General features: G+C 33.9%; 1 protein-coding gene across 1 annotated transcript in view; it reads left to right on the top strand.

Annotated features, from left to right (window-relative positions):
• Positions 1-14,052, top strand: part of LOC145284085 (uncharacterized) — a 473,693-nt gene that overhangs the window by 323,756 nt on the left and 135,885 nt on the right. Inside the window, exons 87-92 of the mRNA XM_080133151.1 lie at positions 1-14; positions 2,468-2,655; positions 3,881-4,090; positions 7,522-7,636; positions 10,902-11,537; positions 12,077-12,315. The exon at positions 1-14 is cut by the window's left edge and continues 170 nt beyond it. Of these exons, the coding sequence (XP_079989277.1) occupies positions 1-14; positions 2,468-2,655; positions 3,881-4,090; positions 7,522-7,636; positions 10,902-11,537; positions 12,077-12,315 (1,402 nt within the window). The remainder of the gene's footprint in view (positions 15-2,467; positions 2,656-3,880; positions 4,091-7,521; positions 7,637-10,901; positions 11,538-12,076; positions 12,316-14,052) is intronic.

The raw sequence follows: 14,052 nt of genomic DNA on the forward strand, positions 1-14,052 counted from the left end.
AAAGTGTGTAGATGGTAAGTAGAATTTTTCTTTCTTTCTGATAAGTCATATCAGGGGAATATACTTTCTCCGCTAGTATATGTTTGTGACCCAAAGTCATCTATTGGAATTTATAACACATTCGTAGATTTGTAGGCAGTTGTCTCCCTTGTCTATGTCATGGTTACAAAGATTTGAGGTAATGTGTTCAACTCGTATAACGTTTAACATTTTATAGGAACTAATTTATTATATGAAAGGTAATTGTTTCTATCTTGTTTCATTTTACTTCAGTTGAAATCAATGGATCCCTTCCTAGAGGCTAACACTTGATCTCTATATGAAATACGTAGATATTGGAATATTCCATTAAAGTTCTTCTTAATATATCAAACACTGTACAAAGATATAGTCTAGTAGGCATTCAACTTTTCTCCTTTTTTTATGTATTTTACTTGAGTCATTTTTAAGAGATCAAGGGAGCTAACTCCTCCCGGAGCTAACATTTGATTTCATAACGATTTGGATTTATATCCGAGGGCTAATTTTAGAATAGATGTTGTTCCCTTTATGGTTGCAATCTGTATTTCATTACAGCTTGGTCTTCCAGGGATTGTTTCCAAGTATTTCTTAAGATTCTTTTTCACTAAGCCATTTGCTCCCATCACACTTGAAGATAGTGTCTAGTAGGCATTCAAGTTCTCTTCTGTGTGTATGCGTGTATGTCCAGCTAACAGTCCAAAACTACTAACCAAAAACCCATAAAGTTTATACTTTCTTGACCAGTGTTGACCTGGATGTATATTATCTAAAATTTAGACAATATGATTAATTCCTTGGGGTAGAAATTGCAAATAATTTGTTGCCGACGTTATCAAATTTCGTTGTATTTTCATTGGTGCGTCTCATCTGCGCATGCGTACATTTGTTTCTATTCTAAGTACTGAAAGCATTAATTTTTAACGTTTTCTCATGATTTTAGCTCAGCGTTTATCTTCAAGTATAATTCCTTCACGTGCAAGTATTGAACTTTTCTTTTGATGATAAAAATTCGCGCACCTCCTTTATTTTTGTATACAAAAATGCAGAAATGTTACTCATTTTAATGGTCTTAGATCTTCCTCAATGTGATGTAAAAATAAACTTTTATTCCTTCCTGTTATGCCATATTTTTTGCAACATTTTCTATTCGTGCTCCACAAACATAAAACATTTATATTTTTCTTGTAGTTATTCAATCCTTTTCTCTTCCAAAGAATCTATCACAAAGGGAGACATTAATCTTAAACGGAATCTTGGAACTTTTATGATTTTAATAATCGATTCACAACAACCAGAATGGGTTAGTTGAGACTCACAATTGACAATACAAATCCAAGTACATGTATTAATAGCGCTGATGCAATCATGAGTTCATATTTAATCATGAAGCCAATCAGAAACTTTTATGAGTTTAAATTTTCTTATATTTCAAACAAAAGGTCAACTATAGAACACTAGCAGGGGGACGCGACGTTTCCCAGGATTGAATGATGATCAACAAATGTTTTACGCTCACATATTTTTATTGTCATCAACATCGGAGAAATCGCCTATTTTTTTTTTTTAATCAAATCGATTATAGTGCACTGGGAGAAAGCTTCACATGCCTCCCCAGAGTGATTTCGTCCACAATATATTGTAGTCTACATTGCACTGTAGAGAACTTGCTATAGATTTATATGAAATTATTTTCATATATAATGGCTTCAATTAAAGTTTAAAATGCAAAAGTCAAGTATCGTGGGTCAATTGTGCTCTAAACAGAAAGATTCATTTCATCTCCCCCGTCATATCAAAGAGCCTACTGTTGATTTTATATGCCGGGCCTTTCTGCTTGTGCGGTAATAAAACTTCTTAAATGCCCTTTTGATGTTAGGCTATATAAGGTGTTAACTTTGTCCAAAATCGCCTGTCCTTCTTTCATCGGATTATTTTGATTATCGATTATCAATACTTATCGAAGACATTCCAATACAAAACCTATCTGAGAACACTGCCAGATACATGAAGTACATCTGTGTGAAATTTCATAAAAATTGGCTTAGCCGTTTTGAAGTCCATAGAGAACGACCTCACACACACAGAGTTCCTTTTATATAATAATAATAATAATAAAGATACAATTTTACATAAAATTAATGATAGTACTTGGCCACATCATCATCATCATCATCATCATCACTCATGTTAGTATCATGTATCGTCTTGACTTTCTCACACCATCTCACTCTATCCTCAATCTCACTACGTAAGTTATAGGTGCATTGTGTATCCTAGTTTACAACAATAAAAATTAAAATTTACTAGTCGACATCAAAGTTTGATATGTTAGCTTAAATGCTATTTAGGTCCAACTTTTAAATTTCACAAAATAAATTTATATGTTAGATACATGTAAACTTCTAAAAGAAATTACAATGCTTTTTTTTATTTTTGTTATTTGCAGGATTTTGTGAATGTTTCGATGGCTTTGAAGGTGGCGATTGTTCTCTTAACAAAATTGATCCCCCGACCATCAGTGAAAATACTACAATCATCATAGACAACCGTTTTGTAAAGAATGTCACAATAAGAATCATCGGGGCTGGATTCATCGACTCAGACAGTTTAATCTGCAGATTAGAAAAGGCCATAGTAAGTAAAACAAGAAATCAACAGTCAAATTCAATCAGTCTGTGAGACATTAGCATTAGAGTTTTTTTCAAATATTCTTTATTGTAAACATTCAAGATGTATAATGTGTGTTATAAGTGCATTTCTATATATGAATAGATAAACACTATCATAAGCCTGGACACATGCATCAACAAAACCATGAAAACATAACAGCAAATAATTATAAATTCCAAGTCATACAAATATACATTTATTGCTTAATCTCTATCTATACAGGGTGGAACGATAAAGTTGTTGCCCTAGAACAGATGATATGATTCTGTTTCCGTTTTATGAAAGCCATTTTTTTTCAGCCCATCTACTAGTTAGCCAGTTTTGTACAAATCCCAAGAGCGGTAGGAGTCTTCTATCATGTCTGAAAGTGACACAATGTTCAACGAGCGAGATCGGAGATGCGCTGCTGTAAAACTTATGCTCTCTACTAATCCAAGTTATGACAACAGGACCATTGCCAGCATCCTCAAAATGCACATCCAGACCGTTCAACGCTTGATGGCTCAGCTCAACACATCGGATGACCAACGGTTATGGTCTTTGGTGTGGTTTCAAGTGAGGGCCACATCTTGCCCCCCTCACATATTTGGAGTCGGTTTTAAAGTCAACACCAAAGTGTCCCTGGATGTGCTAAAGAGTGTGATGATCCCCTGGTGCAATCAGGTAGACCCTGGTAGACCCTGGGTGTGGCAGCAGGACTCGTCACTGACCCACAAGTCCAAAGAGACTTGGTTTACAATCATTTCATTTCAGTTATACATTCATATTTGAATTATAACATATTTATTCCAAAAAGAATATAAATTGCATCATATCTTTTACAAATATATTAACGTCTATATGACGTAAAAAAATCTTACTCTCTTTCACAACGCTGCACCTTTTTTGAATTTCCAACGATTTTTGTGAAATAGAACAAAGTCATACTTTTCATTACAACAAAAACATGTTTTCAAATATTGTACTGGTATTTTATTTTCTTAATTTCATTAATCTAGAAGAAATCTTACAATAAAGACGAAACGTTGATGAACACATAACTCGGTTTGTTTCTTTTATATATATATATATATATATATATATATATATATATATATATATATATATATATATATATATATATATATATATATAGGGAGATATTTCGTCTGTATAATTTGTTAATATTTGCTCCTTTTTTCTTTTTCAGAAAAGCGCATCAACTTATAAGAAATCTGGCAAACATATTGTTGTCAAAGCTCAATATATTTCCGAAGAGCAGATTACTTGTTCTTTTACTAACTCTGATTCTTTCTTCATCGCAATAAGTAATAACAACATAACCTGGTCCGTTGAAGTGTTGCTCATCCAGTATAACTCCATCTGTGAAAGTTGTACATCTACAAATTGTTCACCAAAGGTAGGTAATGATTTTTAATCATCATAGCGTCATGCTAGTGTTGCAGATCTTTCTGATTCTTTCACGTCAGCTCGCTCTATCACCCATTACACCAGGTAGTTATTCTTGGATACATTTCGAGTCCAGCTAGTTACTTGGCATAGGTGGTCTTTCCACTAAATTATATCCCCGTTTTGGTATCCACAAAAGATTATCGTTGACAATTTCATTCTTAGCCTAACAAATCTGGTTCTTTTCTTTCTGATCAGGGTTGACATTTTAGAACCTGTGTCTCATAGAGTTGCTCTCTCGTGGAACACTGTCAAATTTCTTCAGTCTTTTGGTAAATGTCAACGTGCTACTTCCATACACAAGAATTGATGTAGCAATAGCTCTAAAGAAGTCGTGTTTCTTCTTGGTAGAATTATTTGACTTTCAGATTGCTTTCATTTTGTTCATCTTATCTGATTCGCACCTTCTATTTCTCTATGCAATTTTACTTTAAAGAATTTCATATATAAGGACCGCCATGTGTCTATAGATACAATAAGTGCACAGTTGGATGTCATTGTGAGAACTGTACACACAATTATTCATGGCGAACTGAAGATGCAGAAGATTTGCACAAAATTTATCCCAAGGGTGCTCCATCCTTGTCACAGACTATTTGACCAAGATGGGCATCAAGACAATTACTCACTCTCCCTATAGTCCAGACTTTACTCCTTATGACTTTTGGTTATTCCCTGAGCTCAAGGAAAACCTTAGAGACTGTCGTTATGAGACAATTGAGGAGATGAAAGAGATTGTGACGAGGGTCATTGACATGCTCACATGGGACCTTCCAGAAGTAGTTGGAACGGTACAACAAGGGCATTACAGCCGGAGAAGGGCACTAGAGTTTCATGCATGCACTATCAATAAAAGTGCTCACACGAAAAAAGTCTGGAAACTTATTGAAGTCACCTTGTAAATGTCAAGGTGCTACTTCTATACACAAGAAGTAAAAATGGCTTCAAAGAAGTCGCCTTTTTTTTTTGTTAGAATGATTTGACTTTCAAATTGCGTTTTATCTTGTCCAGGTTTTGCTGAGTCGAACATTAAGTAGTTTACCCTCTATGCCATTTTGCTTTGCACCTTTATTGGCAAGATAGGTAAACGCATGGACGTTTTTTACACAAGACTCATTTTGTACTGTGATCGTTACTGCAAACAAAAGAAAGAAAGAAAAATCAGACTCGGCATTTTTAAAGTGTAAATGAGATGCATTTATTCGTGGTTCTTCCAAAACAACATATTTCATTGTATGTCTAAAGTCTTTTCACACCCATGTGCTTTTTAAAAGTCTCTGCTGCCGTCACCTCACTCTGGCGCTTGCCAGTGCTTTCTCCCCTTCATATTTACACGCCCATCTTCCTCGGCATGCACTTTGCTTCTCTCTCGACCACGTGGAGTATTTTTCTCTCCTTTATTTGCACAATTGCTAATTTGCATACGTGCTACAACAGTTGCTGCTGCTAATATTTTCACTAACTAGCTATCCTTTGCCTGCTGTTGATATTTTCACATGCGGCCGTATGCGCTTTGTTACTGTTTAGGAAATATATTTTTTCATGTTAGTTCAAGATTATGTGTTCTATTTTGCTTGTGTTAACAAACAGACCAATACAATTTGCCGTTTCTTCGAGACAGTGTAGCAAGGCTTCTGCTTGATTGGTTGTTTCAACAAAAACTTGCATGGTCATCGGCATAGACTGCGTCAGTAAACGGTAAACTCACACGTAATTCCACTCATGGCATTCGTGACATAACGGTATATGCATCCTACTATATAGTTAACCACACTGATGAGCCGTAGATATGACGAAACATGTATTCGTGTATAACTATTTCATCTACAAAAATAAATAAACGAATTACAAATATATGTGTGTGTGTGTGTGTGTGTGTGTGTGTGTGTGTGTGTGTGTGTGTGTGTATATTTATATATGCATATATGCGTTCCTAAATATGGGGTGATAATGCGTATGTAAAGGGAGAAATCTAAAATGCTCATACCAATAACTTCATCGTCAAACACAACAACAAAAATATTACCACTTTTCATGTAGATGATGACAACTTCAAATGAGTGCCTACAAAACATTAAAACCATGTGTTGTAATATAAAGGACATTGTATTTCTAATAAAATCCAAGAATAGTCAACATTAAATATATTTGAAAAGAAACTCATTATGTCTGTTTACGTCATTTTCAAAATGCAGTTTCACACAGATCTTAGGTTATGCCGGGGCAACACCGCATTACTTTGCTGATAGTCGATTTAGGAAAATCGACTATTATTATTAAGAGTTAAAATGTTATATAAAGAACATTATTGTTTGTCGGTGTGCAGAATTAGTTTGTGTACAAAAACACATGTTTATAGATTTTTGGAATTTGGAGCGGGTTAGTAGAACAATAAATAAAAGATCCAGGAATGAAACCTTGACGAAATGAATGTTAAAATACTCAAACAAATAGGTTTCCAAATAACAGATCGGGATAAAGGAAACGTGATTAGAAAGTCACACATTAAAAGATGTGAGTTGAATGACGTGATAGGAACCGAGTAGAGATATGTACAGAGTTACCCCCAGTGGTCAGCTAAACAGACAGACAGCTGGAGAGCCGAAGAGAGGATCAGCTAGCAACAAGGTCCATGGCTCTGTACGCCGACGGAAGCAGAATCTAAGACGTACGCAATCTTCCAGTAGGAAAACATTTGGAATAAAAGATGCGTGAAAATATAACTGTCGTTCCTTAAGATGAATTTTTCTTGCAACCGATGGACTGGGTATGTCTTCCTTTTTTTTTTTTTTTTTTTTGACCTGAATAATTTCACAGAAAGATGCTCCGGTCCTTTGTTGTAAGGAATTGTTTGTTTATAAAATGTTATATGTCTTGCTAAAACTGTATCTATATGTGTGTAAAAAGTTATATACACATATATACAAGGAAGATTATGAAACACTAAATGACACAAGAAACTCATTATATGCCCACGTACATTATATACACACCTTATATATATATATATATATATATATATATATATATATATATATATATATATATATATATATATATATACACCTTATATATATATATATACACATCCGCTATCTAAACTGGCGCTACATAACATACAGGGAACTTAGTGCTGTTCTCCCCTTGAAGGGAGTACTACGTAACACATGAAATCATAAGCCCAAAATCGGGTGAACCAGGAACAAGTGGTTGAAGAGGAAATCGAATGGGTTGAAATTCATAGTGATTAAATTTTAAATACATTGAATGATTGCTTTCCTTTAGAAAGGATATTTTTTGTTTTTCTAAATTCATATTAGCAGTCCGCCAATTTAAAATTACAAAGATTTTATCTACATTGAAATATTTTGTTTTGTCTAGAGCGACATTTGCAAAATTAATGGAAAATGCTATGAGGATGGTGCCATAAAGCCAAGCGATGCTTCTTTGGAATGTAAAATAACCAAATCGAAATCGAATTGGACCAAAATAGATCGTAAGTATATATGACTACTTTTTGGTTTCATAAAATAATGTGAACTAGATTTTAAAAATTGGACCTGAATGGTATTTAAGCTGACAAATGGAACTTTGATTCTAAGTTGCTAGCTTTTTAAGATGAGTAATTTGTATATTTATTTAGTCATTTGCGGACTGTTATCTACATCTTCATAGTTGATGTTGTTTGTTTCACCACGTTTCAGTTAACTATTTCTTTGGCCTTCTTCAGGTGGTTAATCACGGCATGATAAGAATACTGAGTGTCGTAACTGTATCCTCAATAATTACTGCCTTCCATATTGTTCTTATCTCACGACGTTTTGGCCAACTAATCCTCTGGCCTACTTTGGGTAGGATTGAAACCGCTATCTTCAGAAAGTGTTCACCTGGAATCGTAGAGATTCAACGCCTCTATTCACTGCACCACGGGTCCCAAAGAAAAAGGCCAGAGGAATAGTTGGCTGAAACGTGGTGAAACATCAACTATGAAGATGGGGATTAGAGATTGCAAATAACTATATATCTATAAAAGTGAACGTGTCTGTGTGTGTCTGTGTACATTTCCCTAAGCAATAACTCTGTCAATTTTCAGTCTACAGACTCGAAATTTTATATACAGGGTACTGAGACTTGGGAAAATCTTTGTGATCTGTTCTCGGCCAGAAATTTGGCTGTTAAGGGGTCAAAGTTCAACGGTTTGACCCTTGAGAACTCTACCAAACTCCTCCGACAATTTTGAGTATAAACACTTGAAATTTTAGATATAGGTTCCTTGGACATGGATCTAACCTAATAACTTGATTTGAGCCCAAAACAATAAATTTTAAGGGGTCATAATAGGGGTCAAAGTTTTTTTTAAAATTGACCGCTGCGGGCTTTACCAAATTACTCAGACAATTTCTGGTCTAAACATTTGAAATTTTACATAAAGGGTATTCAGAGATAGGGCAAGCTTTTTAATCAGTTTGGGACGAAAATTTTTAGTTACCAATATATAAACGTATGTATGTATGTATATATGTATGTATGTTTGCATAGCTGCCTAAAACTTTCGACAGAGACGAATTTCCTTGGATTTTACTTGTACAAGATCAGTATTGTTTTGAAGTTCGACCTTTCAGACGACAAATATCGAAAAATTGACTAAAAATATTAATATCTTCACCTTAAACTCTGAGCACTTTTCAACATGGAGGGAGTCGCTTTTTTCGCCGATATTTTCGAAAGTCATCCTCTCCTTTCGATTGTCTAGCCTTAATTTAAACCTACGTCACTTCCGACTTGGCGGTGGTCGTAACAGTAAAGACGTCAGGTTTTTCCCCCCGTTCTTTTCCTCCTTTGCGCTACAGGTTAGAGCCTGTCTTCCTACTACCACTTTTTTTTTCTTTTGCTCAACACACATCTTCAAACACCCGGGCAACGCCGGGCTGAAATGCTAGTAAATAAATAAATAAATAAATAAAGCTGGCTTTTATTTGTTAATGTTGCACTGTTTTATTTGCAATAGACATATGTACTTTGCTACAATTAATATTTTAAATACTTAATCCGATTCGGCAGTTTTCTAATGTGTAGGAATTATTACATAATCACTTGAAAACATCAGCTCAGGCGAATAAGTTTGGCTTTGGTCTTTGATTTCATACTAAAACGAGGTTCGATTAGAAAAATAAAAGATTGTCGACCTGTCAACAATTGATTTGAGCCGTCATTTTTATTGTGAATTATGACTTGAATTGTATAAATGTGAGTGTTGGTTACGTTTTTTTTTTTCTTGCATTCGTTATAGTACATGCTTATCTCTAAGATTCAAACTTTCATTGTATGCGGAAACGAACGTAGAAATTTGAAAACCAAGCAATACTGCTCCATACGATACTTGCAGGAAACGAAATTAATTTATAATTAATCTAGGATCATATTAAAATTTTTTTATCCCAAAAGTGTAATGCTCATTTAGTTAAAAACGCGTGAGTTTGAAAAGCATATCTACATTTAAAAGTTGAAAATTAATTAAGTATAGATGAAATATAGATGACCCAGACAGGAAATGCTAAAGGCGCGAAAAAAATATATAGGGCAAAATAATATAGGTCAACTCAAATGTACAGGTCATCAGTTAAAACTTATATTACTTAATAAACTTATATTATTTTGCCCTATATATTTTTTTCGCGCCTTTAACATTTCCTGTCTCGGTCATTTTGACTTTTGTTTCCCTTTATTTTATATTTTATATTTAACTTTATCATCTTTTTTTTCTCCTCTTTCTCTTCCCTAATCTTTCTTATTTATTTTTATGTCTCGGAAGTAGAGTGAAAAGCATATCTTATTTTTCTTTTATTAATATTATTGGAACCTTTTCTTTTTTCCTTGTACACATTTTTGTGAATTATTCCTTTGGATTATTATGGACCATCTTCTTCCAATTACGGGATTTCCTTGGATTTTACTTGTACAAGTGGAAATTCTTTTAACTTTCTTGAAGTTTTACATTTGGATTTTACCGTCACTGGATTTTTTATCTTCCACCAGACTATCCATTCATGTGTAATCACCTTTTTCTTTACCATATTCCCTCTGCTTCACTTATTTTGTTTTCAAGTAAGATCTTTGACTTACTTGTTGTTTCATCAAATACTTCTGCGTGCAAAATCCGATCCCGCACTTTGCTAATCCCTACCCTCTGATGAGAAGGAAAGTATCGAAACTCCGCTGATTAAGGACTATCCATTTATCTAGTGTTTCCTTTTCAGATTAAATATGTTTTTAACTCATTTCAAAGTGTTTTTTAACATATTTTATTAACTGTTTGCTCACATTATATATATATATATATATATATATATATATATATATATATATATATATATATATTGTTAGTTGGGACTCAATATCAAAAATATAAAAATAAGATCAGATACTGTAATATAACAGAGTATCATAGAGTGTGCAAGACACCATTTCCGGGGAGACAGACATAAACAAAGACTGAAAATAGTTCGCTATAGGCGACCAGATATTGCCCCCTTCCCTTGTTAGGATTTGAAACGGTACCTATGTTTTCTTGATCTTCAAATATAAAGAAATATTATGCTCTCTTTTTGACATTTTTGATATTATATATATATATATATATATATACATATATATATATATATATATATATATATATATATAATATGTGTGGGTGTGTGGGTGTGTGTGTGTGTGAATACATTTGTTTCAGCACTAATTATTATCTGTCTTTGTATTTCCAGCTACTGCCATCGTGATTCAAAGACTAGGTTTCATAAGAATTATTGGAAATATTATTATATCACAAAAGTTCAATTTTACCTTCGTTGGCATGGTCAAAATTGTGTCTGGTGCTTTTGAAGGAAACGCCCTACAATTAAGTGGTGGAGGTCAGTACATAGATCTTGGAAACCAACTTCAGTGCTTCCGCAATATGGACACTTGCACAACAAGAGGGGTAACAATACGCTTCAATCTAAAGATTCTAAAGATTACTGAAGGTGTCACTATTTTTGATAATGGTGGCAATGGCCTGAAATCTTATGGAAGCAGCATGTGGATATCCAAGGGTTTTCTTTTCCTTACAATTAGCACGAAAACAAAACAATGGGTTGTGAAAACAAATCAATTCAAGGTGAACGTATTCGTAGATATTACATTCAGTTGGAGTTCCTCGCAGGGCTTAATACTTATGTTTGATGGTAAGATGGTGGCGAGCACAACTAAATTCATCACCCGTACGGTTCTTGGTACAAGCAGTGGAAATCTGACCTTTGGTAAACCTTTTAAAGGAGAACATTTTGCGCATATCATCATGGGCACATGGACAATCATTAAGACAACCATTGGAACAATCAAGGCGTTGAATATAAACCTCGGTATGTTCTTTCTTTGTTGTTGTTTTGTTGTTATTTGTTTGTTTTTGTTTCTTGTAATCTGTAAAATAGTAAAATTATATTAATACATATATATGTGTCTGTGCGTGTTTACCGCTACTATGTAACTTACAAAATTTTAGAATTAAAAAGATCATAATTGGCAATAATATGATTTAGATAATTGGTAATTTAACAATTAGCAATGATATTTTGGAGATAAATTGACAATTTAACAACAATCAATAATATATATATATTATTTTTTATCTGGGAGTCAAAACTTATCAAGGCCCGAAGAACACTCGAGGGTAAGGGTTAATGAGAGTAAGGTGGTAGGTTGGTAATCGTTAATTGTGTAAATTGGGTAGAATTTGATTATTGATAGGGACGGCTCAACAAGATAAATTGTAATATAACAACTTTAAGATAAATTTTCAGATGAATTGGTAATTTAACAAAAGCATCTTTTAGGTGAATTAATTACAACGTTTGTAAAAATAACAATTAGTAATAAAGATTTTCAAAAAACATTTTTTTAGATCCTCTCACTTTTAAGAAAGCTCCAGTTCTTGAAAAGTCTCCCGGAAAGAAAAAAGACGACATATTCTTCAGCTGTGCTTTTGACCCACTTCAAGAAGACAATGTCATATACAAAGTCAATTGGTATTTGAACAAACGAAAAATTACAGACAGTTCTCCAACATTGAACAACACCAGCAACAAATATATTTCCAAACTAAATGCGACGGATATTAAAACCATGTTATATGGTGATAAAGTAAGTATCAATGTTTTGATGTTAGCTGACCTTTTTTAGAGGAAGCGAGAATGACCAAATAGTAGTAAGAAAAGCCGAGTAAAATTCTGTGGGGTCTATTATATATATATATATATATATATATATATATATATATATATATATATATATATATATATATATATATATAATTTAAATAAAATGGGTTAAGAAATTCCAATGAAAGAAAGATGTATATTTAAATAAGGGAGTAGTCACCAACAATGTGTATTTTTTAACATTATTTTATTATTCCGTGTCTTGGTTTTTCATTGAGAATTATGTTTGGATCATTGTAATAATGTTTTTAAGTCATTGAAATCGTTTTTTACGCGCGTTTCAGGCTGTGAAGCGTCCTCGTCAGAAATTATTTTCAAATGTGTTGGAGATGTAAAAATGGCAATTTTCGTAGTTCATTTGAAGTGTTTCCAAGAGGTGGAGACTTGTAAGTGTTTATTATTTATTGGCATGTTCAATTTTTATTACTCTTTTATTGGGTTTGTCCGGGCCGCTGACCTGGCTGTAGTCACTCTCTCTCTTTCTGCTAGTGTTTTTTTCTTTTCCTTTAGGGTGGGGTAGTGTATGTGTGTGTGTGTGTGTGTGTGTGTGTGTGTGTGTGTGTGTGTGTGTGCGTTTGTGTGCGTGTGTGTGTTTGCTTTTATTGGTTTGAGAATGTGTATACTGTTTTATAGTATTATGAGGTTATTTTCTTCCTTAGGAAGGTGACTGTGATCCGAGGTCATTACTAATGTGCATGTGTGAGGAGAGGGGGGGCAGCTCTTCTGAAATAAGGGTAGGGGTGCTTTCATTCTATTTTGATATTTAATTTTTGGATTCTTGGATTTTAGTATTGTGATTTTTCTTTTTAGTCTTTTCCGGTATTCCTTATATTATGTTTGTTTAGAAATAGGGGTGTATTTAAAATATGTATAGGGGATTTTTCTATTTATTTGTCTCCCCATGTGGGTATGGCCAGACCCAGGATCGGTTCCTAGTGTGGGGGAGATTTTGTTCCCCAGAGGGGGGGGCAATTGGAGGGGGTATAGGTATGGGGGGGATGATAGAAGGGATGATAGTTGTTTCAGTCATGAGGGGGTTCTCCTCTACTGACTGAGGAGGGAGCGAGGTGTTGGAACAGATATTATACTATGGTTCTAGGTGTTTCCTAGTGTTGTTGGTTTCGAGGTTAAGTAGGGTTGGTATTGTTCAGTGTGTTGTATTAGAGACAGGGATGTTATATCTGTGTGTGGGTGTATACGCGTGTTTTAATGTGTCTGTTCTGATTTATGTGTGGGTGTGTATATGTATATGTATATGTATGTGCATGCGAGTGTTCCTTGCATTTCATGTTTTTGTGTGTTGATATTAGGCTCTGTTTAGTTCGGGAGTGAATCTTGTTATTAAGTTTTTTCATGTGTAAATAAATAAAAATAATTGTCTGTTTGGAAGATTGGCATTATTTTGAATCTGTTTCCACTGCATGTGTGTATGTGTTTTGAAACATGGAGGTGTCTGTTATCTGCAATTTTGATGTTGCTCTTATGTAAGGCCACTCTATAGCTGAAATTTTTGGTGGTGCCTATGTAGGATTTGTTAGATGCTGTGCATCTTAATGCATATACTACATTTCTGGAGGTGCAATTTAGATCCTTTTTATTTTGAATGTTTGTGTTGGGATTTTGAATGTGTATGTGTTTCCTTCTATTATTATGTCACATA

Source organism: Euprymna scolopes, chromosome 8 (assembly GCF_053919585.1).
Source record: "Euprymna scolopes isolate OS-2025 chromosome 8, ASM5391958v1, whole genome shotgun sequence".
Taxonomy (NCBI): Eukaryota; Metazoa; Mollusca; class Cephalopoda; order Sepiida; family Sepiolidae; genus Euprymna; species Euprymna scolopes.